General features: G+C 30.6%; 1 protein-coding gene across 4 annotated transcripts in view; it reads left to right on the plus strand.

Annotated features, from left to right (window-relative positions):
* Positions 1 to 27,507, plus strand: part of LOC132941481 (semaphorin-2A-like) — a 383,061-nt gene that overhangs the window by 236,390 nt on the left and 119,164 nt on the right. For 2 of the 4 annotated variants that reach the window (XM_061009564.1, XM_061009565.1), the window contains exon 1: positions 15,359 to 15,969. The exons of the other annotated variants lie outside the window; for them this stretch is intronic. In XM_061009564.1, coding sequence (XP_060865547.1) covers positions 15,747 to 15,969 — 223 coding nt within the window. In that variant the 5' untranslated portion in view covers positions 15,359 to 15,746. Of the gene's footprint in view, positions 1 to 15,358; positions 15,970 to 27,507 lie in introns of those variants that run through there. 4 annotated transcript variants of the gene reach the window in all.

The following is a 27,507-nucleotide window of genomic DNA, read 5'->3' on the forward strand; positions in this document are numbered from 1 at the left end:
TCAACAGTTATATTATATATATATTTTTTTTTTATTGAAGAAGAGAAACAATTACAATCTATATACGGGATGATACAATAGGTAAATGCATTTTATAACTTATATTCAATATACTAGGTGACAAGAAAGAAGGAGGCATCCAATGACACAACTTCAATAATAATTCTATTTTTGTTTAATAATTTAATAATGAATTGTTGGAGGTATATCATACTATACATTTTAAAAGTTAACTATTATAATTATGTACCTATATTTAAATTTTCAATTAATATAAAGCTTTAACAATAATTAAATTTTCCTCTGTTTATTGATACAATTTAATAAAAAAAATTAATGATACGTGTTAACTTAAACCTAACTTCAAATACAAAGTTTATAAAATGTATTACCAAAAAAAGAGTAATAATTCTATGCATATTATATGTATCTGACACAGTGTTGGGAAGGAACGCGTTCCTTTTATAGGAACGAAGCTCGGAACGCGTTCCATTTAAAATATAGGAACGAGGAACGGGAACGAGTTCCTATTTTGAAGGAACTTGAACGAAAATTTCCGTTCCTCAAATAATGAAAAAATGTTAACACGTTGAGTGCCACAGTATATTTTATGAAGCGCATATAGTGTGTTTCCGCGCCAAAACTGAGCCGCGACGCCGTCGGTCGACTACGTGTCGTGTTCCGGGTCGTTTCCGGTTCCGCGCGCCAAATTAGTTCTTCTCAAACAAAACAAAATGTCAGTATAAAAATATTTTTTCAAATAAATTGAATTAAAAAAAAAAAAACAGATTGTTGTATCATACTATGTCCTATACTCCTATGGGCTATAAGCCTATAACCTATAGCATATCTCTATGTGTGGTGTATCGTGTATAGTACACACTATACACTGTATACTATACTACTATAGTAATATACATGTATAATATTATGCAATTATGCAATATGAATGTATATATATAAAGTTTCAAGTCTACGCTATACAACTTTTGAATTATAGCAAAAAAAATCTAAGACAAATCATTTTTGTTAAAAATCGGTGCTCCTAGAAAGGAGTGAGTTAACCGATTTCAGTGGTGGTCAATGGTGTTTTTTGCGAAAAATTTTTAAGTCAGAAATAATCGGTTAACTCTCTCGGTTCGATTATTTCTGACTTAAAAATTGTTCGCAAAATACACCATTGACCACCACTCAAATTGCAAAAAAAGGAACATGAAGGAACGGGAACGCGTTCCTTTTTAAAAAGGAACGGGAACGCGTTCTTTTTTCGGGACAGGAAAGAGGAACGGGAACGAGTTCCTTCCTTACAGTAGGAACGAGGAACGGGAACGAGTTCCTTTTTAAAAGGAACTTTCCCAACACTGATCTGACAACGATTTAACGATAAATAATACAGATCTATGGTGAGAACTTTTCCCAATAATAACATAAGTAACTATGATTTCATAAACGAAATTAGTTACAATATTTTGAACAGTATATCATATTATGTTTATTAGAAAACAATTATATTTACTATAATATATTATTATAATATAATATATTATTTAAAACTGTTTAATGGTCTTATTCATAAATTATATTATCTCATTATCTCATTGGTAATTTGATGGAATATTAATTTATGTAGTAGGTACGAATGAATGTTTGTAATAATAGTACTTAGGAAATTTAGTGCGCTATATGTAATTAATTAACTGAACTATTCTCATAATAATTATGATCACAATTCAATATTGTAATGTCATTTAATCGTTTGAAATTCCATTGTACCCAATCATCTGAGGTTTAACAACATAAGACTTTTCTCAATGAGTGAAAAAAAATGTACTTTTTCTTCGATTTTCCTTTTGCTCTGGAAACTCATTAGGAGTAGGGGAAGAAATCTCTGCTTAGGATTTGGAAAGAACGAAGCCAGTCTTAACGAACCGAAATAATTGAACCACACATGGCCCACGTATCCGTATTGAATGCACAGGGGCGCAGAGCTCTAAATTAAATTTCGTTAAGCTCTTTTTTTTCTCTCCTTCTTTTTGCTTTCCTTGTGCCGATTGAACGAATTTACGATACCAAGTAACAATAGACACGCCGGACATAAACCTTAACCGAGTTTATTACGATCTTTTGACCGGAAAACGCGAACATATGGATTAAGCGTCTAGAATGGACCGATAAAAATTACTGTTGCGAAAAAAGGTCTCCAGTAATATAATTGATATACTATATTCCTTCGGTAATATAATAAAGGTCTTAAAAAATGCTTGCTAAACATTGTAAAAAGTAAAATATAATAATACCTATGAATGAATGATTCCTAGGTATAACTATAAGTCGAGAAAAATATTATTGTAAGCCGTGTAGGTAAACTTATTATTATTGAATATTAGTTATAAAAAAGTATTTATCAACAAAATAGATTGGAAAAATATCAATGATTTTACTTTTATGGGAACATTTTACATTTGACATTTTTAAACATAATATTATATTATATGCCTAGAACCCCGCTGCCACAAAACGTTTACCTATTGAAAGACACTGATAAAGTGATAACTCTCATAGTCTCATGGTGATGAGTAATATATTAAACACACAAACTCTATTATATATTATTTAATCTAATATTTTATACTCTATTGTAACTTATTGAGCACAATTCTCCTCAAGTTATTAATACTAATGTTACAATATGTAATTCCTAACTTGTAATAACAATTAATATTAGAACCTATACCAAAACACTTTAAAATTTAATAAATAAAAAAAAAACATAAAATATTATTGCATAGTAATGGTACATACCATAATATTATATTAGCATGAAACATTAAGACGTAGTCCCTAAAAAAACTAATATATTTACTTATATCAAACATGATATTGTTGTTTAAGTAAATATCGTAAATTATGTACAAACTGCAGTTGTGTTTATTATTAACTTATAATTTATTTAGTAGTTCAATATAGGTTAAAGGAAAAAAAAGTATTTATTTAATTGTTCGTATACAATTGCCACATTATGATTACCGTCACATTAAGTTTGCGGAAACCTGAAACCTATAATGCGCTACAATGACCTAACCAATTGTTATGTTATGACTTATGAGTATATTATTTTTGAAACCATATAATTTCTTATTAGATAATAAGTATATATTTGTTGGGAATAACGTCATTTTTGAAAGAAAAAATAAATCTGAACGACAACAAATCAAATGTTATTAGTAAATTACACGATATAGGTAGGATACATTATTGTATATGATCGTATTTCGTTATTATATTATTATTAAGAACGTACTATGATTCGTTTCATTAGAAGTAAGATTCAATTGAACATAACGCACCGGACCGTATAGATATTGTGTCCGACAAAGGTAACCGCATTCGCGTCTTGAAGTCATCGAGACACGTATATTATTTTCGAGTAACCTCCACCTCCACCCTCTCATCATCGAACAAATATTGCATTAGGTCGTTTCAGGAAATCGAAATTACGGTCAATATTTGTTCCAGTCTTCAATAAATCCCCTATACTATTTTTTTTTCACTACACAAATACAATGACAGCAAACCCTGCGATTTGATGATACCAATAACGCGTCACCAGAGTGTGATTTGGTGTGGTGGTGGTAGTGATGGGGGTCCCGTAAAGTATTCTCAAATATTCTCTAGAACGTGCAATTATTGTGCAAACATATTTCGACACGAACAATATATCAGTCTTAAATATAAATGTGACGGATTATCAAATCAAAAAAGGTGGGTAAGTGGATGTCGCTCTGCTGTACAGTAGGTTACAAATGGGTCACTGTAATGGATGGTGTTAAATTTGAATTCAATGAATAATATCATTGTATAAGAAAAACGATTCTGAGAGAAAACGGTCAGTCAGCCTATGATATTACTAAGTATATTTGATGATATTATTGTGAATAAAGTATTTTATATATTAACTTATTTACGTGGAACCTTATTTTGAATTTTCAATCCTTAGCTACAAAAGTTGAACATTTTATAAATTTTCAACTACAAAATAATTATTAAATTATAAATTTGATAAATTATGTCAAAATTTGAACTTTAAATACTTATAAAAAAAAATTGTGCCAATGTATTTTCAATATTTTTCAACTGCTATTGTAACAATATATCAGGAGCCTTGCATAACATTTTCACTCTTTGCTACTCAACAAATAAAATTGTATTGATATTTATAGAAAAAAAACTGAGAACTGACAATGTCCGTAAACAGCTCAATAAGAGTCAAATTATTTTCAAAATTTTATCGTGTATAGAAAATGGTAATATAAACATTCAGTGAAATGTTCAAGTATTTACAGTCATATGTTTTTTAATTACAACAAAATAAGAAAATCGTTACACGAGAAATCGAGTGAATATCAAATGTTGTAAAAATATGAATTTCAAACGCTCATAAAAATTTAATTTGACTTTCTTGTAAACATTTTTTCTTTTGATAAAGATAGATAAACTTATGGATAATCTTGTATTACATTTTCAAATCTTAGATTGAAAAATAAAAATTTTTATGAATTCTCAACTCAAAATAGTTTGCTAATTTTCGTGATTTTTTTCGTATTTTGTCAATATTTGAACTTTAAATGCTTATAAATAAAAACTGTGACTAAGGATTTTTAATATTTTTTTCAAATGTCATTGTAACAATATAGTAGGAGGCTTGTATTACATTTTCAAGCTTTTTTACCCAACAAATAAAATTTTATTGATATTTGTAGAAAAAAAACTAAAAAAAAATTGAATCTGAAAATGTCCGTAAACAGCTCAAAATAACTCAAAATATTCGGAAAATGTTATGATGTATAGAAAATGCCAATATAAACATTCAGTTAAAATGTCATGTACCTACGGTCATTTGTTTTAGAGTTACATCAAAAACCAAAATCGATTTTCTCAAAAACAGATTTTGCGTAAAAATTCCTGTTTTTCCTTCATTTTTCTTTTGTTTTTCATATCGCTTTTGAAAACTACTGGGACATTTTTAATTTTGACCCCCGCAAAGTACCAACTAGATTCACTTTCCTATCAGAAAAGTTACTGTTGAAGAAAATCCAAGCACTTTTACTGTCCTAAAAGGTGATGACAGACACAAAAATAAAATAAAAAAAAACACACATCATTGTAAAATCAATACATTCGTCGCTTCGCTCAGAATCTAAAACAATTAGAAATATGATATTTGCATAACAATTACTACTTTTTACGGTAGCCGGGGCTATGAAACCAATTGAAGAAAACAAATTTCAATTCAAATCTCTTATTTTACAGCATTAATAGAAGCTTTAATATTTCTATGACTTATTTATTCGGTTCGAGACTAAAGGAAATTAAAACAAATATAATAATAATATATTTTAATTCGTGTAAAACCGTAATACATTTTTAACATCGAAAAAAACAATAATTGTTGAATAAGTTTGAAAAAAAAATACCTTTTGTTATTGCGAACAATATATTTTTTTATTTAAATAATACCTGCAATTAAACTTGTATAAAATGTTTACCCTAAAATGTATGTATTTCCTTAGAGTTATTTCATTATTTCAATTGCTAAAAAATGTTAAACAATTGTTTTAATATTATTGGTACATTTTTTTTTTACTACCTACCATTATATGAAAAATAGTTGATTAAAATCATTCTAAATTATCACTTAAACATAATATTAGGTAAAATATGCCAACAATTTGTCGATCAGAATAAAGTTTTACTTATAACTTTTGATATAATCCATACAAAAACATTATAATATTATTGTGTTTATATTCGTGTTTGCAGTTTTCAACTCATCAACATAATGAAACAAAAGTATTAGGTTTGTCAGTCTAATTTAACCACGACACCAATATATTTTACTAAAGAGAAGTACACTAAAGGCATTATTTCAACACAGTCCTTACAAGTGACCTATTAGTATAAGTAAAAAAATGGTTCCGTGTAGAAAAATTAGAAATGTGTACGTTTGAAATATCATAAAAAAATGTAATGAAAGAAAAAAGCATAATACACCTTTGTAAAACTTTGTTTTGTTTCTACAAAAGTTTGTGGTTATTTTTTATACACAATTCATAGACACTGTTTCTAACAAAAAGCAGCGAATGCTGGTCTGCAGACTGTATTTTTCCGACCATCACTTAAACTTCTGGAATCCTCATTTTTAAGGGATTTCTTTGCAAAATAATCCACATACATGTGCATACAGTAAGACCTATACAAAGCGTACAAATAGAATATTCCGTAAGTGAGGAAAAAATGAACGGAGGAAAAGCAAACTTTGACATGGGATTACTGACGTAAGGGAGGGCACACAGATCCAGGTGACTATTTCGGACGCATTTGAAATTGAAATCTCCCGTGGCGGATATCGGAAGTTTGGTCCGGAGATTTAAGAGACAGTATTAGGCTATACTGCAGGGAGGTGTTTTTCTAGAAGGAGGGTTGCCTCCTTACTCTAAACCATCGTGCACTTTTTTTCGTACGAATAGCTACACACATAATAATAGTCCCCAATGTCTTTACCCTCCATTTAACACAGCCTAGCTATGGAAACACGCGATAAACTCATGCATATTGCATGCATGGTCACTTGTCGCCATACCCAAATGCTTAACCACCATCGTGTAATTTGCGAGAAGTCTGAGTAAATTTATTTCTACTGAGAACAAAATAATAATAATAATAATACAAATTTTAATAACCAGTATCCATAATTAATGTTAACACAGTGACTTGATTTCTACGATAATGTAAATATTACAAAAGTATAAAACATTCCGTAAGATTATGTAGAATATAATAATATATGCATTTTGCTATTCATTTTTAGTATAAACTTGATTTGAATGGACATTATTTTTGAAAATAAAAATTAATATACTTCGTTACAATATAAACATTAAGTACACACATTGGATTTTAAAACATAATAATATATAAAAAAAACTTTTTTACAATAATTATCAATCGACACTAAATCAATATTAGTAGAACCGAAAAATAATTGACCAAATAGTACTTTTCAAAGTATCACAGTGTCACAATAAATATTTATTTTTAAATAAAAATAAAAAAAAAATCGTTTAAAAAAATCCATTGCGATTTCTGCGCAGTTCAAAATGGTATGTATAACAATATTTTATGCAGGAAAAAAATCAAACATAAATTTGAATATATATTTTCGTTTCCTATGTATTATTAAATAAATGTACACATAAACATTCTCGATTAAAATTCCATTTTGGACTCGGACGTCGAATGGGATAGAAAAACGAGATTTTATTACCGATATGTCTGAGCACCCTGCAGAAACATGGCTCCAGTTTATATTGTACAAACAGTTTTATATCCGGCTGAAAATCATTCCATTCAACACGCGGGAGTCGCCTTTTGGTTACCCATATCCTCATCAATGTAGGTCAACGGCTGGGCTCTATAAAATGTGAGAATGAAGTTTTTCATATATTCACCCATACATACATAATCAAGAATAAGCGGTTGAGCTGACGTCATTATGAACCACTTTAGACAGCTCTTCAAGTTGTCTGGACGGTATAAGGTTCACTCATCATCCTTTGTTTCTCTCGCCAATGCTTTTGAAATTTCTATCTGATGACCTGGTATAAACCTTCACGTGAAACCTAATAAAATATTCAAGAATCATATTTGGGTAGGATTTTATGTTATAATTTAAAATATAATAAAGGAACAAAATTAACAATACTGGCTACTGCCAAAACAAAAAAATTGTATTATGAAAATTGAATAATGGTTATTAATAATAATCTAAGGTGAACAGTTATAGTAAAAAAAATTATAAGTTAAGTTAACGTTTAGCACGTTAAGTTATAACTTTGTAGTTAACAACTAATATATTTAAATCTAAAACTTTAAATTTAATATTATAGAGACAAATATTAACGTAACTAAGTAAAAAAGAAGATAGTCAATGCTCTTTTATTTATTATCTGGGCCATATGTATAGCGATTGTGTAACTTTTTTTTTTTATAATAACAACTTAACATTTTATTAATCTAGCTGAAGTGGTTTAGGCAATGAGATACACATTTATGTGAACTTAATTACTAAACCAAGGAATATATTGTTTTTGTTCATTTTTACTTGAAACCCCTGTATGCGCAGTGTAATTTATTAAACAACAAATAATTAATTAATGAGTTTTAACTACAATAGTCAATAAAATAAACATGATTTTAATTTAACATACCATTATTTTTAAATTAACAGATAGATATAAGTTGTTTCGATGGATAAACTTTAACTATAGTCAAGTTATTGAGTTAATTAGAAAACTAACTAACTATATTAACTAGTCAAGTTAAAAAAAATTAAAAAAATTAGTTAATGCCCACATTAGATGATAATTTCCAGTCGATAGAGATGTACATCTCTTATCAAAACCGTATACATAGACAATAGGTATAATATTATATAAATTGGAAAATACAGTAAGGTTCATTGTACAACCAACACAACTCGTTCGATTCGCTCAGAATCTCAAACTATATAATTTGGTTACTCGCAGTTTGTTTAGACTTATAGTGCACTATAGTCTATAAACCTATATTTGCGAATGAATCTTAAGTACGCGTATAGGTAATAATATAGGTCATTTGTATTTATTTACTAGGATAAATAACACACAGGTAAATAAATTTCGCTGTCTGAAAAAAAATGTATAAAATGTTTTACTATAATATAATATAGGTAGGTACCTACACTGTCGATGAATGACTGTGTAATAAATAAACCGTGAGTTGTACAATAGAGGCTTGGTTGTTGAAATAGGTACGTACATCATAAATCAGTAGTCGTATAATACGTGTACATTTAGCGCGTGATGGATATTTTTGATTATAAAATATGTATTACTCGTGGTACATTTTACAAGTAGATCAACCGTGGGTATTACGAGTAGGTACATATTAATTAAATAATATTACGAGTTGCTGAGAAATCAAAAAAACAAAACAAAGAAAAAAGGATTTCAACCAAAATGCTCTTTTGTGAAAGTTATAGTGCTAATTAAGTAAATCATCTAAATTATTAACACCATACAAAAAAACGTGTTAAGACCTCTTTTGTCTGTTATTTATTAAACAATATTTTCTTGTATTTGTATCAAATAAAAATAAAAACATGTCATAAACTATATTATACGAGACAATAGAAATTCAAAGGTCACATAGTCAACCAATTTGTATTATTTGGTCCAATTTAAATAGTCAGTGTTATTTGAAATTTGAAATTTGATTATTTTAGACTTTGTAGGGTTGTCATCTTATGGGACCTTTATAATACCGATACAAATACAGCATAAGTGACAAGGTTACATATTTAATAACGTAGTAAATGTCAATATGTATGGAATATGTAATATTTCAATTCGATTTATTTGATTTTATGATTTGCGTTGAATTTGGCTCGTTTACAGAAATCAAATGTGGGTAGTTGTATCATTTTTTTTTTTTGGAAACAGACCAATATTAAACAAAAAGGAGGAGGTGAAAACATCTATTTTTATTTAAAAATGTTTAAGGTCTCTACCTCCCTGCATATTTCACTCATAATGAATCATTTCCTTGTTATACTGACGGTCAACACATATCATAATAATATTGGCTGCATAGTTAAATTTTATTCGATTTATGACATGGCTTCAACCATCGAATGAGAATCTTATATTTTTCAACTCTTGTCTTAAAATATTTTATTATTATTATTATTTTGATAATATTGATTGAATGAAAAAAAATATTAGGATAAATTCGAAAATGAAATCACAACCCTATTTTGTAAAGTTCGTCCGGAAATGTTTGGTATGACGGAAATCGTTTACAATCCCTTGTTCTGGTTCACCGGCGCGTATTCTATAAACGTTAAACCGTATTACCGATGTGTTCATTTTAAATCATTTCTGTTGCCAAGTCTGTGAAATTTTAATTTTAAAATTTTAGTCTTATACTTATGACAAATAGTAATCAGTATAGCAACAGACAATTATAAATATCCATTATTCGTATGCTTTATTGCCATCGTATTTTTAAATTATCATTCAATGATTTATATTAATAAATAATAATTGGTAGATACACCTCTTTTATAGAAAACAATATTATATTACAATAACTGCTAAATAAAATTTAAAAAATAAGACACGAATATAGAATTAATTACTTATACATTATAACTAAAATTATTAAGCATATACAATCTTACACAAAGATTTAAATAATATTTTTTAATATACCTATAGGTTGGGTTGTAACACTTGTATAAGAATGTTATGTAAATAACGTAATTCATTACATTGTAATGTTGATTGACTATAAACATAATCGAAATTAATAATACGAAATATTCATACAATCGTTAAAAGTAGACCTTAAGAATGAGATTTTTTTTGAAATAATACTTACTATACAGTTGTATTAGACGAAGGAGGAGAACATTTTAAACTTTCTATTAACATCATTAGGATGTATAACACAATCCGTACTATATGCCAATTTTTAACAACGGCACATTTAGGTTTTAATTAGATTAATTGAAGTTCTTTGTACCATAACGCTATCTGAGTCACTGTCTGAGGTGATTGTATACATTTTCAATGCATTTATGTCCATTCCCAAAGACCGTTATTGTTGCAACCAAGACAAATCTGCCGGTGGCGTAACACTATAATATCCTATTACGGTCAAAATTTTTTTCCCTAAATCGTATATCCACCACCCGTGGATATCTATCACACTCTAGATGAGTGCGATGGTTCCAGGTCGTAAATTTTTGTGCCCAAGTCCGGCCGAGTGTGATGGCGTTTAAACCACTCAGCGGTGAATTTACGTCCTTTTTTTTTTAAATGTATATTTATTTTTATTTTCCGTTTTCGACGGGCCACGTTAAATAGTAGCCGACCGCAGCACATATGCGTACGTCGAGTGCGGTCATAATAAAAACCCCAAAAACTCTAATAATGACTCCAGTCGGATACACGTTTTGGATGTAGATGTACGCTCGCCGATCGGAATGCCATGGCTCGGATATATTATTATTATTATTATTATTACTATTATTATACACTGCGAATGACGTGCCGTGAAATTCCACAAGATTAATGGGTCGACCTGCCCAAAACCGAGGGAGTCGTCTATAGAGCCGTCCGAGGATGTGACGACGAAGAGGATGTGGTGGTACGGGGGTCCGCGTGCATATGTTCGTGGCACACACTCGCACTCACACTCGCACACACACACACGCACACACGCACGCACGCACGAGGAGTTTTGCGGTCTCCCTATGGAGCGAAAAGCGGCAGACGATAATTATCGCGAGGTTACACGCGCGCTGCCGCCGCAAAAGCTGCAAGGTGCGAAACGGACGTTTGAATTATTATTACCGTTACGGGATAAGAGAGTCGTCGGCGGTAGAGGCGTATGGTACGCAAATTATAATAATAATATGTAACGTTGTGTGACGTATATACAGTGGCGTTCGTGCAGGATAAATCGTAAAGTTTACAACTGCGCTCGCCCCGGAGTCACCGCGGGACGTTTGCGCTCACACCGCATAGGTACGAGTGTGTACCGCGAGGACGGAAAAACCGGCGGGCGAGCTGCAGGGGGATACTATGCAGTTGTACGTAATATAGAGGAACGTGGAATTATGAGGCTGGAAACGGTCGTGTCGGCCATCGATTTCGAAAGTTTTACACGGGCCCGACAGATAAAACTGTACATATTATTATTATTATCGTCGTAGCGAGGTGGAACAAAAACAGATAGACAGTAGGTATACTAACCTATACGCATATAGGTACCACCCTCCCGATCTGAGTTGTTCAGACGTAATTTCTACAGTAACGCTGCATTTATTGGTATCCATGATGCGTAATATACTTTATTATTCCAACGCGCGCACACACACACACATTGCGGCAGTCGTCTACAGAACTTTTCAGTTGTTTTCATGGGTATTGCTAAACAATAACTCTGTACGCGTATCACATGCAGAACAACTACCAGTTTATGGTTGCGGACGGTTTGAAAATCATGTCCTGATGAATATCTATACAAATTAGAGGATTTATCTCATGTTATTCGAGAACATTTTTTTTCTAAACATTATCCAGCCATAAACCGACGTATAAAGTTCAAGAAAAATAGCCATTTTTGAAATCTTTTTTCAAAGCATGGTCCATGTTATACTAACGGCCATTGAACGAAAGAGACAACAATAACTGTCCCCTCGAACATATTGGGTGCTCATAAAGCGGATAATACATTTAAAATGATTGTGATAAACGATTGAAATTCTGTCCAAGTTACAAAATGAGTGGCAATAGCTGACAAACTAAAATGTCTTGTAATTTCGGTTTGTTTGACTAGATATTATTTATTGTTAATAACTATAAATAAATTTCAAAGACCTATTTACATACTCGACACACTAAATATATTTACAATAAAATAATGGTTAGAGAACAACTTTTAAAAGCTTACTACTTTTCACTAGAGGACACCAGTTTGTACCTCACACACAAACACCTGTTGGATAATATATCAAAAATACCCCCAATAGAGAAACGTCTCAGTGACTCAGTACCTACTGAACAATCGCAGTAGTATATCATATTATAATATGATGTCCTATATGGTTATCACTATTTAATATCTACTAATATATTTGTAATCTATATTTCACAACTTGCAAATCATTTAATATTTGTATTAAATAAATATATTGATTTTTAAGACACAATTCATGGGGTTTATTTTTTGGTAGTTAAACACATATAATATGTACTTATATAGTATTATACCTATAACTACAACAAATTTTGTATAATTGTTGAGCTGAATAGTATCCGACTAAAAGCTAATAATAAAAAAAAAAAAAAAAAAAAAAAAAAAAAAAACTACAACAAATATATTTTAGAAAATATAAAAACTAATTTCTATACTTAAAATTCAAAGTTAATATTATTTAGTCATTATACGAATATTATATTTAAATAATTCTTTTAAATGTTAAATTTTAATAATTGTAGACGGAGATTTTTAATTTAATTTTACTATCTTTAGTTCAGTTATAACTAACTACAATTAAATTACATTTTATGTGAAAAATTTACTTATGTTATTGTGACATTATCTTTTTATTATCTGGAATTTAACTAATATTTTATTAAATACATATTATATAAAATAATGTTGAAGATAATTAATTATTATTTTTGCATTGGTAAATTATACTGGTCTTATGCATATTATATTGACGTGTTGATAAATATCTAAGCCAACAACAGTTGGTCATAATATAATTGTCCAGACGTGGCAGACGTAGATACGTCATTATAGTGTTTTTTAAGTATTTCTTATGTTCAATTAAATGTGTAGGTACAAAATACAAATATAATTAACTCCTACTGATACGTTTACCTATATAAGGATTTAAAGACAATGACTGACAAGTATACTAATAGGAATCTTAAAATATATTTGACGAAACAAAATTATACTTAAAACTCAAAACAAATAAATTATAAATTTAATTTAATTAATGTTTAATATTTATATTTTTTTATGTATGTTCTAAATGTTTATATATTGCATGGTAAGTTATTTTTGTGAAAACAATATTAAAGAATATTATACACTGTTCAATTTTTAAACGAATATTAATTCCTAAAAAGCATTCTAGTGGAAGTTCTGTGCCAAGAACAACCGTGAACGTTCTTCAAAAGTCTACTGGGAAATATCAAAGATTATTTAAACCATCGATTAAATATTGCTCATAAAGTATAAAAATAAACATGACCATTTTTATATTTATTTCGATATATGTAGTTGGTAATTAAAATTAAAAATTATAATTATAACATATCTATTGATATGAACCTATAGGTAATTATTTTTTTTTAAATATTAAAAGTACCTACGCTGAAACTAATTTATTTATGATACTTTTCTTTTATATTAGATAATAAATAAAATACATAAAATCTCACCATGAGTACCCATAGAAAATCATTTTAAAGTATGAATGAATCCTATATAATGAATAATTTAAATTTTCTTGACAACATTAATTTTACCATTCATACAATATATTTTTGAGATTAAAGGAAGAGATAAAATGGCAAAACTCGTGCCCTCTTAAGAAAGTTTCAAGAGAAATTCCACTAGACTTTATTCCAAAAATACCTTAAGAACTGTTGAATACTATAAGTGTACCAACTACTATAGAGTGTACTAAACTATACTTACAGAATCATTACTCGAATTCTTTAGAATTTAAAATTTATAACTCTTCTCTACAACAGCTATCAATTCATACAACTCACGCCTATAAAGGATAAACCATTAGAATATTAGAATATAACAGATAGTGTACACTGGCTTAAAAGTATCTATTTATATATCCATATGTTATAAACAAGAACCTTTGTGTGTGCTATTTAAATAATGTTTCATTCAAAAGATTTAAATAAAATTCTAAAAAATATTGTTAGTAATTGAAAATATAATTAAAACACTTTTAATTGCTATTATCGATGCTAATGGATTTCTATTTTTTATGCTTTCTTACTGAAATCTCCAGATGTTTCATAAAGTCGTTTAAATCGTTGGTGCATCTATGTCAGAATACACAACTTTAGATTTACAAAACTTTTTTTATGCAATAAACCATAATTTTGTATCAAAATAAAAACGAGTTGGCTTGAAGGCTTTAAATATATTTAGTATTTTACTGTTATGATGAATAGATGAAAATCAACGAAACTTAGTGACAGACGATTTTAATTGAATTTACTAGCATCTGATGAAAAATTATCCAATAGATACCCAATAAAATAATAATCTACGACGTAGGTAATAATATTAATGTGATGGTTGCCAAAACAAATGAAACTCGAATTACATTCACCAAGATTAGAATATTAATAATATAATATGTATTATTTCAAAAATAATTGAAATTGATAGATAACACTATAACAGTCAACAACAGCGAATGTTCAATCTTAGGATAGAACACGAACGTATACTTGGTAATTTTAACCGATAACCTGGTTGCGCCATATAAGACGAACAATTGCAACACATACATACGAACACGGATGCACGCACACACACTACCCCGGTGGTACACCATGGTAGTAGAAAATATTATTATACTTAAGGCACCCTCTTCGCGGTGCAGCGAGTACGACGGCGACAGTCCGACCGGTGCCGACGACGAACGAACGCGGCCGAACGTTCCTCGTGCCGACGCTACGGCCCGGAGACCGCGACCGACCCTCGACCATTCGGCGTCCGGTTGCGCTGTCGTACCGTCCTTCGCGTTCCGTTACCGTCATTGCCGCCGGTTCCAGTCGTCTTATCGTTCGGTCGTGTCACGCGTGTGTCTGTTTTGCGAGTTCAGTGCGTTTCTAGCGTTCGGCCTAGTGTGAACTTGACGGTACAATTTCATTGATTTGTAGTGCGAGTGAAAACGTCGAAAAAAAATTAAGAATTGACCTTCCGATGTAGGATTTTCCACAGATTTTTATTCGAGGAAAAACTCGCGGTGTGTGCGATTCGAGTTTACGCCGTTGTTGTTGTTCATTCGTCACAAATTTATCGAAACAATTTAAATTTTGAAAAAGAGGGGGCTGACTGTTATAAATTCCCGGTCGACGGGGAAAATGCGTAAAAGGTGGATGGCGACCGCCGTCCGGTTGTTGCTGTTTACGCTTTTGTTTGCCCAACATGGACCGACCGCGAAGTCGTGGGCCACCGACGACGCGAACGGCTCGGTCGTTGCGTCGCAGTCGACGGCCGAACACGAGTCCGTCGTCGACAATTTCTTCGCCGCGTACTTCGAACAGCCCTGTTGCGTCCGTCCACGGCACGTCAGACACCACAAAAGTGAGTCAAGTCTGATTATTTTCAAATTTATATTAGGTACATGCAAAGGTGCTAAAAAGGTCGTAAAAGCGTGGTCAGGTACGGTTAAGCGTATGCTCACTCTCTCACCGTGTCGAGAAACATCTCGAGACGTGTCGTCGTCGAAACCGCGAATATAATATTTTTGTAGTAGTACTACTCTTAGGGCACACACACACACACACACATGGCTTTGTGCGTATATGCTCGGCGCAAACCGGTTGTCTCTCCTCGCGATATCGTCGTTTCCAGTCGAGTTCGAAAATTGTGTGGGGTAATATTATTATGTTCACCACTCGGAGGGCAAGATACATTTTTTTTGTTCCCCTCGTCGATGCACCCCCGCACACTTCGTGGTATACACACGGCGGGGTAGAAATACGTGCATTGTGCCTACAAAACGTCGTGTGGAGACGATGATGGCTGTGCCGAAGATTTCTGAGTGGAATCTGAGTTTTTCCCCGGCTGAGTATTATATAAATATTATAATATGGTATTATAGTTCAAAATGTGTATTCTTCCTTTTTTTCCCAGCACCGATATAATATTATGTATATAACAGTTAGGTACTACGGTTTTGTCTGCAGTGTTTTCTAATACGTGTCCATGTTTATATCTCGAATAAACCTGCATACGGTATAATATCGTATAATATACAATCATAAATATATCGTATTACACGGCTGTAAACTATTGTTTGAGTTGTTTAATTATTTAATTAAAAGTACCATTTAACGCAACTGATTAAAAAAATTAATTTTACGTTTAACAATATCATTTTAATTTAATATTATATACCTACAATGTACGAATAAATTGAGTCGATGTTATTATTAATTATTATAAACGATACGAATTGTTTTAAATTAGTTATTAATTTTCGTCTAAATTAAATACCTTCCTATTTTTAAATTTAGGAATACCGAATTAATATTAAATAAATCTTTAAATTACAATATATTCTTGCACAATATAACCATAATAATATACCTACCTACTAATAAATAATAACCAACTTTTAAAATATAGTACCCCGTAGGAATGTGTTAGTTTTTTTATTAAAAGATTGTAGCAATTGTTTACGAAATTACTAAAAAGAAGGGAGTACCTATTGTAATAATCTCTGACATAATCAGATTAAAATTATATTTGTTGTGGAAAAAAATGTTTGTACCAGGCAGGTGAAGAAACACCACATAATGACTTAATACAGTGGGTAGGTTCACTTCAAAACCACATGTCCACATGACACAACAAATAACGATGTACATCCCTTTATACTTATATACCTACATAATATTATATAGACTGGGACGTTGCGTTTAAATTCCATAGGTTGTTTTAAAAAAAATGTTTTTAGTAGGTATTTTAAACTAAGCTATAAGTTTTAATCGTTACAATTTTACAAACAACACTAACCCAAATCGTATTTTAGTGTAAAATACATTTAATTTTTTTTAACAACATATTTTATATGGGAACTAAAAATATAAGGAGTAATATAGTTTGATCAAAAGTTGTTCACGAATCAACATAATCATCTTTTACAATTTTGTTTTGACCAAAAACAGTTTTCAAGGTTACAATACAAATTCCATTTTAAAATTACCATTCCGAAAAGTTTCAGTTGGTTTATACATTTTCAGTATGATTCAATGTTATGATAAAGTCCAAATATATTACACAAATGACGGTACAGCCACAGAAAAAACGAAAAAAAAATTAATTTATATGAAATACCATATTTTTTTTTAATAAATATAAAGTTGCGTGTAATATCGTTTTGAATCTCTTAATTTTAAAACAGTTTATTAACTCACAGATCACAGTTTAAAATGTGTATTTAATAAATGTAAAACAAATAAAATATACAAGTACACATGTTTATAATACTGAACAACATATATTTATTATACGTGGGTGAACCAGTTCAGTAGAATTATATTTAATAAAGCATACTGATTACACTGGGTTTGTACAAAATTTAATTTATAATCATTTTCTGGGCTACATTTTATTTTTCACGGCATTGTTTTTATTTATCTTTAATGAATAATTTTATTATTTGCGTCACTCTTATAATGCAAAATATATTTATAATAATTATTATTCTTTATAAAAAATAAAAATGAATTAGTAAACTCAAATTTAATTTATAGGTTGAGATAATTTGTTGATAATATAATATTGTGATAATATACTGTGGTATATATTTATTACTTTAATATTATTTTATATTGTTACGTTAAACTATTTATTCGATGTACTTACAACATATAAGCATCGTTTAATAATGTGATTTTGACTTAAGTAGGTACAATATATAGGTAAACATAATACGTATTCTCATGATAATATTAAATTATTAATATTGTATTAGAACCCAAGATAGATGATTTAAATTCCATACTAGTATTGATAATTCTTATAACGGATTGATAACGTATAATATTTTAATTTTTATTAGAAATTGAATTTGAATTTTCAATGAATTTTTATAATAATTAAACGCTTTTTCCTTATATTATCATTATGGTGAACGATTTTTATCCATAAATGTATAGAACGACATTTGTGTATCTTACGGCCGAAGTTGGGTAAAGAATTCCCTTTAATCGAACATATTATTATTCGTTTTACTGTCGTTTTTTTTTTCTTGTAACTGCGCCAAAACCCGCCTGACGGTCGATTATTTTCGGTCGTTTTTTCTACTACACCATCGTCTTTCCCCTTCTTCAGCTGTGCCATCCAGGAGCCATGAATTCTTTGTATATAGTAAAACAAAACAAAAAAATAAATAAACCAAAGTACTTTTATTGTATACAAATACAACCAAAATTCTTCACTTGTACATGCATGTTTTGCTAGTAACTCGTTAATCGCTTGTCAGCAAGAGATGAAGTGCGAAAAATATTTCCCCTTTCTAAAAGAATAGGACATAATAAACGAGGGGCGTGCCAGGCACTCGTCGAACTCCTATTGTTCCATTTCAAAAATATAACTTAGGGACGGGATGTAGAAAAAAATCAAAGGGGCCTAGGTGTGAAAATGTGTTTAAAATACTTAAAAAGAACATGCATTACTAACCGACATTATAATATAATGCTTCATTGCACGACAAGCGTTCAAAAACGTACACAGACATACCGACTGCACTTATTAACATTTTTTTAAAAACTATCACCCTGTTCATCTGTTTTATTTTTATTTATTTATTTCCCTGCATAACATGATTATTTTTTATGAAGTCTTTTAGCCGATTAGGTATTTAAAAATAGTAGAATATAATTAGTAAATTGATATTATTTAGGTACCCTTTGAATGTGCCATAATATCTATCGAGGAGTCAGGAAAAAAAATGTTAATGCTTAAGTTGACGGTCAAATTGTTTCAAAATATAGATTGAATAATACTGTTTGAAAAATAAAAAATGAATGTATGAAGGAAAATTGTGGTATAAGTATTATATTTATATTTATATTGAACAGTTGTCCACGTGGAATGTTCTACGATGAATCATATTTGATAGCCATCTATTATTATTATTATTATTATTATTTTTAACCACACAAGTATTTTCTAATAAATCGCTAAGACGTGCGGTGGTAGTGATATCTTCTTTGAAACGGTGTCTGCTAGAATCATATTATAATTGTTTGTCGAATCTAATGAAATATAATAATACCATAGATGTATTGGTACACTTTAATAATAGGTAGGTACCTATATAATAATATTATGATATATTTTATTTTAATGAAATAACTCGAATGCCAGTCGCGCGCGTTCGCCTGTTGCCGTGACGCAAACATGGTTTTTATTTGCTAACACCGTCGAAACTTACTAACATTTTATACTCGCAGCATTTACCGTATAATATCCGCTTTTCTAATTTGCGAACACGGAAAGTGCATATAAACGTCTTCGGAGAACACACTGTCATCGAGCAGAGACAGACTTATGTGTGTTTATGGTAATTGGCGTAGTGCTCTGGAGGAGCCAACGCACATATATTATTATTATACACGTTAATATAATAAATATGCTCGTATTTTACTACCGTCTATCCGTGAACATTCACTGTGTATATAAATATGTATATAATATAATATGCTATATCGAAGAGCTTGGGGTCGCCCACACGTGTATGATATTATCGCTATCGGCCCGACAAAGCAGCATATACATCATTATATTATATTATATAATATTATAATAAACAATTTTAAAAGTACATATATTATATATGTATATAATATCCGTTATTTGTTTACGTACGCCGAATGTGAAGACATTTTTATAGGCGATGGCGGCTATATAATATTGTTATAAAAAGAGAAGGTCGTTCGAATGTTATAGCTGGCTGCAGGTCCGCGCGTTTATAATATTATATTATTTCTACCGAGAACACGATTAAATGTTATGTGATTTTTTCAATTTTTATAAGTGCATTAAACATAAACCCTGCACGGTTCTTATTTCATTGGTCTTGTAGAGATTTTCTCATGTGAAAAAAAAATTGCATGTATTTTTAAATTACGGTTATTTTCAAGGAGCATTCATTAATTCAGTTCTGTAGTGTGTTAAACATGAATACTACATTTTTATATTAACACGGGAGCTCGTATTTTAAGTCGGTAATTTTTTTCTCCTTCACATACACATTTCAAAAATATAATCTCTTATATTTTAAACACTCGAATATTTGTGATAATAATATGACTGTCGAGTGATATTGGAATTAAATTTTCGACTGATGATTTTAGTACACATGTTTGTTTTACTGTGATGTTTGTGCCAGAAAATGTATTTTTTTAATTTTTAATTTCTTGTTTGTATTTTTACGTGACACGAAAACGTTATTGCGTAAGAGAGATGTTGACCCTACAGCCTTATCACTCAATTATTTCGAGCTGAAGATTTTCATTTTTTTTTTTTTTATATATATAAACGCATTTAATTTTATGTAATATAAATATATTTTTTTGTAATTCCCGAGGGCAAAATAAAGACTATGCAGTGGGTTTAGACCGGTCGTTATTAAATGCCAGACGGTGGATTTCGACTAATTGTTGTTTGTCTACTGATGTCAAGAGGAAAAAATATATTATTACGTGGGCACAGTGTCTGTCATGTAAACTGTGTACCCAAAATTTGTTTTATCTCATTCAAATATAAAAATATATGGCAAACTATAACATAATGCATATAAATGTTTATCAGCCCAATACTGGCATAATAATTAAGAAAAAAATCTGAAAAAAATGCACCTAAGTGTAGGCTAAAAATGTATATCTCGAGTTTTTAATATGGAATCTTAAATCGCTGATGCTTGATAAGCCTACTTAAATATATTGTGCTACACGTACTGCACTGAAAACCTAGTTACGTTAAATACTAACTTAGTATATTATGCAAAACTGTAACATAATAATTAATAAGGAATATCGCGGTGTATAGTTATTAGTTAGTGCGTCGCTCGAGGGCTATTCTAAAAGTTATACGAAATAATTTATCACTTTATTCAGTTGCTTGTTCCTATATAGTATTAAAACATTTAATCTGTCCTTTCAATGCGATTATCATACGTTTAGTGGTGGGTACATAATATATTTTACTAATATTAATTTTTATTTTTGTATTAAATTCGTATACCTAGGCGAAACACCATACGTGATTTTATAATAACACACACGAGCGTGTGTAGACGATATGAATTGCGGAATAAGCTTGAATATTGCAATTCGACAAAATGTAAATGAATAAAATTACGAATAATTACTGTAAATTCGTTGATGACTGCGATGAAATATTATACAAGTATCAACGCACTATATTATCGCTTATGATAATCGGGTGCATGCCGCGTATGGTAGTAACACAAGTAATACAGCGCATAATAAATGACACTCGAATTTCTAACTCATTTGTTGGTGTTAATTACCGGTTTCTGATGTCAGAGTTGTACTGTATAATATTGTAATAATAACACACACAACATACGGCACACGGCATAATATTATATTATAACAATATAATAATATATTATTCTATTGTGATCGACTGTCCAATCAATTATGATTCACAGTTGTTGCTGACGGCTGAAATCACCCCGTCCTTTGCGTGTATGTATGTATAATAATAATAATATTATGTATATCATGGTCAAACTACGGCTAATACCCTATCGCTATAGGTCTCCTGCACGCTGATGGATCCGTGTAACATCTGTTGACAACGAAAAACCCGCCGCCGCCGCCGTTCCCTAAGTCCGGCTGTACACAACTATATATTGTACGATACGTGTCGAGTCTCTCTGTATAGTAATAATAATATTATGTTTTCCTTGAATATAAAGTGCAAGTTTTTTTCTGCTCGAGAACCGAAAGTATATTTTCTGGTATGCGTCCGTCTTATCTTATGGCACGTTTTTTTACAGGACGTCACGGGTAACTATTATAATATTATATTATATATTATGAATCTCTCATAACTGCTGCACGGTAGTCGCAATAATTTGCCCATCGCGCATATATACTATTTCTTTTTTTATTATTTTATGATAATAATATTATTAATATACGTATACTATATGGTATTATTATAGTAGAAAACCGTATATTTTACGACAACGTTTTAATTAAATACGAAATCAAATCGTTTCAAGATTATTATGCTTATAATATATAACACAATGTCAGAGCCAAGTGACTAAAATATTCCAGTCTCCCCACAATGTCTTTTTTAAAGATTTTCACTGTGTGTGTGTGAATGAACACAGATTGATTAAAATTTTTGTCGATTTTTGTAATAATCGTCTTTGTGATCTTCGTTAGGCTGCGCGTATGCATATAATATGTGCGTGGCCGGCTAAATATTTTAAAACGGGTTTATTCGGTGGTTAGGTCATTGGCTGACAATAATATTTCAATTAGTAAACACGTATTCATTAAAAAGGTAGTTTCGGTTTTATTTGTTTATAATTTACTTAACACATTCGGTTTTTAGAATAAATTATAAAAGAAAGTATAGTATATGGTTGGTAATATTGTTGTCAGTAGGATAATAAGCTGATAGTATAGTTATATCCAATGGTGGTATTTTTTATTTTTTATCAATATTTAATTTACTGTTTTGATTTTGAATGTTTAATTAGGTTTGTTTGCATTAAAAATATATTAAAAATGTAATTTATACTACTGTGCAGTACACATACAACCTCACCTAACTCAACTTAAAAGCTAGTAATTCCTCGTATTTTTCTTGTAAATATTATGAGATATTACTTTATAATTAAGACGGCAGGACCTCACACAAAAGCATGAATTCTCATCGTTACCTGTCTCTTATTGCAGCACGTTTTAATTATTATTTCTGGGCGCGTAGTTACCTACACCTTATGCTCAGTAAATGAAACACGCTTGCTTTTCTTTTGAACCCCTGCAGTTCGGCCAACAGGCCCATAATAGTATTATCTTCCCACGATCGTTTCATCTGTTTGAGTAACGTGCACTTTATCACCAAGTATATGTACTTATAAGTAAATATCTCGGAACACTTATGATGATTATAATAATAACACGAGATTGTGTATTTGACAATCCCGAACGCCATTAATCACACGAGATGGCTTAAGATAATCGATGGCCGTAACCTCGGGGCGGATCTTCTTTAGGCACCTGTCCACGAATTTACTCTGACCGAACGACGAAGAGTTTATTAACAGCTCAAGTGAACGTATTGAAACAAAATTAGGATTTATGTTTTAGCTGGAAGCTGAAAATGTACTGTGAGTTTATACAAAACAGACTATATATTGTGTAATATCACAGTCGAACAAAAACAAATATGTGTACTGTATAGTATTATATATTATGTAAAATGTACTCGTATATTATAGGTAGGTACATACTACTTTATATCTCAAGTCAATGTTCTGTAACCTTCTAACGAAACCGGTTTAAACAGTCACCCGGGATATATAGTATTTTTTTTTTGTTTAGGTTAAATAAATATAACGACACAAATTGTAATTCTTATACGGTAGTCTACCCATTGATTTTTTTTATGAAATATATTTCCTCAAATAACTATAAAATTATTTTTCATATAAATGCATTTATTTAAAATTATAAAAATGAATAGGCAATAAAATATTTAAAATTATATTTTTTTAACTCACAAACAAAAAATACGTACCATTTTCTTATTTTTTTTTCACTTCCAACTAAACTAATTGATATGACATATTTATAAAATCATAAAATCTGCACAATTATCTATAATTATCTTTAACTAATTATTATAATAATTAATGTAGGATAATAATTATTATCTAAACGTATAAGTGTATAATATCTGCAGTAATAATGTGGTTTCTATAAATCTAATATTATATCTGAGTTGTCTTAACGATTTTTCCTGTTACTGATTTTTTTTTTTTTTTTATGGCACCCAACTGTCTTGTGCCATAAAATACTCATTGACGGATCAGACCTTTTTTACCCCTCTCGAAACCATATGGAAAGAGGGGGTCCCCTAACTGAACAATTGAAATAGGGTTCGCCGTCGTGGTAATTATCGTCTCTACCGCGGACAGATGAAGTTGACGTTTCGCCGACCGTAATTAGAGTGCCGCCATGGTATTTCGTACCTGACCAGAATCCCAAACGACCCCGTCAACTACGATTCAAATCCCAGTTAATGAATTTGCCCGTCGTCAGTTTTCAATTGATTTGTCTCGTTCATGCCCAATGGGAAAATGAGAAAACCTCATTGAAACTAAACGAACTCTGATTTTTTTTCTTTTTCATTGCGCCCACCTATTACTAATTATTTTTAGTCGGTGTATATTAAAACATTCAAAAACCAAAACATTAGTTATATAAACATTATTTGTCCAAATTTTTAAATTCAATGAATTTAACTATGCCAGTCGAAATTTAACGGAATTATCAACTTCATATACGGAAAATTTAATATTATATACACAATAATAGGAAGTACTTATATTAAAATGCATACATCATTTTATTATATTATCTTTATCGTCGTTTGGTAATTTATCGTATACGACGCGTATAACAAGACAATAAAAATAAATTCGATACGTTTCTCAACAAATACTTGTGTATAAGATATAAATATTTGTGTGACATTGGTACCTACCTACTTACATATATTTTTATGTTTAAGACATAATATTACTTCCGTTTCGAAACCGAAATACTTGACATGTATAGGAACTAATGTAATATATATGTGAAAACGTTTAATTTGTATTAAAAGTCTATAATATACCTACCAATATTTGTATGACGTATGTATACGCTTTGAACACCTGGCCTTAATAATTTATAACTAAGATAATAACATATTATTATTTCGTTTCCATTTAATCACATAAATACCGATATGTAAATATGGGTTATGACTACTTTTAAAAGAAGTATTTTGTATGACTTATCAGTGTTGATCAATATTGTTGGTTGTTTATAACTCTCATAATGATAGATATGAAATTATGGTAAAAGCTGCTATACATAAAATAATATTTTTTTTAAAACATAAGATTATATTATTAAGTACCTATATCAAAAGAAAAAATATTCTGTAAATATTTTGTTCCGAATTTGTGTTCACCACTTCAGAAATATATGACTTTCATTAATTAACTTTAAAACTTCAGTAGTCCATGTTTAGATTACGAAAAACTAAAACTTTCACCCCTTTACACAACTCTTTGAAATAACTATGTACCTACTTTATAAAATAGTTTTTGCTCGGAACTTAATAATACGACATAGTAAACATAATTTCTATAACGTGAAAAACATGTAACCTACCTACACTATGTTTATATTTTATTCCTTTTATATGGATTTATCAATATAATTTTAAGTGTTCGATAGAATCATTGCGCTCGAGTCTTACTGAAGCATTTCAACCGACAATAACACAGTCCCTTCTTTCTGTAGGTACAATACTACTACAATAATATATTATACCGTATTAATACCGTGCGGACCACATACGCGTAGTATTGTTCCATAATAACAATAATAATATGCATGTCTAGTATGAAAATATACGAAATACCTTTTTTCCTTCCGAATTCTCGTGTTTTCTCGAGAGAAACTTTTGCCGTGTCAATGGCAAGGGATTTTATTGTTACCCGGGGGCCCCAAAGTTTCGCCACTATATCCCGGCTTTCCAGTCATAAATCGCCTGGGTCGGTCGAATAGATCGTATACATTTTTTCTCTCGGATATATCGGAATAACTGCTAGTATGCAAATCTGTAGATATAAATCTCTCTCTCTTGGAGAGGGGGCCCGACTAGGCAGCCGCGCACGAATGCGTATCCAAAATGGCCGACACCGCCGTTCCAACGTATTATTATCGGCCGGGTGTATAATGTCCGTGTATGGGTCTTGGTGCGTGTGTGTGTGTTTGTATTTATATTTTTGTACCTACCTGGACGACAGGTTTCTAATTAAGACATCAAGAAACCGGCCGTCGGCGGCGGCGTATAACTCCCATCGTGTGTAACAAGGTCCCCCATAACAATGAATATTATAGGTTACTTGTATTATTATATTTTCCATTTTTTTTCCATTGGTTTCCCTTATCCAATTAACAAAACCCACCAAGAACCTATCGACAAGACTATTGTCCGTAGCCGGTACCTACGGGTATAATAATTGAGTTATTGTTGCACCGAGTGCCGTGGTTCAGACTAGACAATATAACGGACGTTTTTGAAATTGACCATGAAACACTATTTTTTTTTAAATTAAATTTTTGATTCCTTGAATCATTATAGAAAACATCTTAAATTATATATTTTTGATCTAGAAAAATGTATGGATTTTATATTCATAAATGTTTATATTCATATATTTTAAATGTTGAATATTCTAATAAATCTAATTATTTGGATGATTTATTTCACCGTTCATATTATTTTCTGTAACATTGTATTATACATTATACCTATTCGTTTATTGCGAAAATAATACATTTTTGTACACTAAAAGGAATTTATAAAACTCTTGTATATATACGTCTTGTTTGGTTCTTTCGAAACTGCCTTTCAAAACTTAACTTTGTTATAAAAGTTATATGAACTTGGGTAGACCGAAGCTAAATAAACGTTTCTGATAATCAAAAGAGGCACCACTCATTCTGTCTTAATTTGTATAAGGAGTTAAGGAAAGAGGGAAAATTGTTGCGGCTCCCTGAAAGGTCTCATGGGGGATCGCGTGTGGGGAGCGACACCTCCTCGACGGGATCGTAAAAACCACCACCACCACCGCCGCAACCACTACAACAGTTTCTCTTGGCTTCATCTTGTATATTTTTTCTCCTTTTTTTGTTAATAATTTAAATCTCATTCCTTTTAAAAAGTCTACCGGCCATCCAACAAGGTAGCCCATCACTTTGACCTGACATTAATAATCCAGCAGTCCCGCCACGGTAAACTTGTATAAAAGAAAACCGAATTGACGCCGTGCTGCGA

The sequence above is a fragment of the Metopolophium dirhodum genome, chromosome 3, assembly GCF_019925205.1.
Source record: "Metopolophium dirhodum isolate CAU chromosome 3, ASM1992520v1, whole genome shotgun sequence".
NCBI lineage: Eukaryota > Metazoa > Arthropoda > Insecta > Hemiptera > Aphididae > Metopolophium > Metopolophium dirhodum.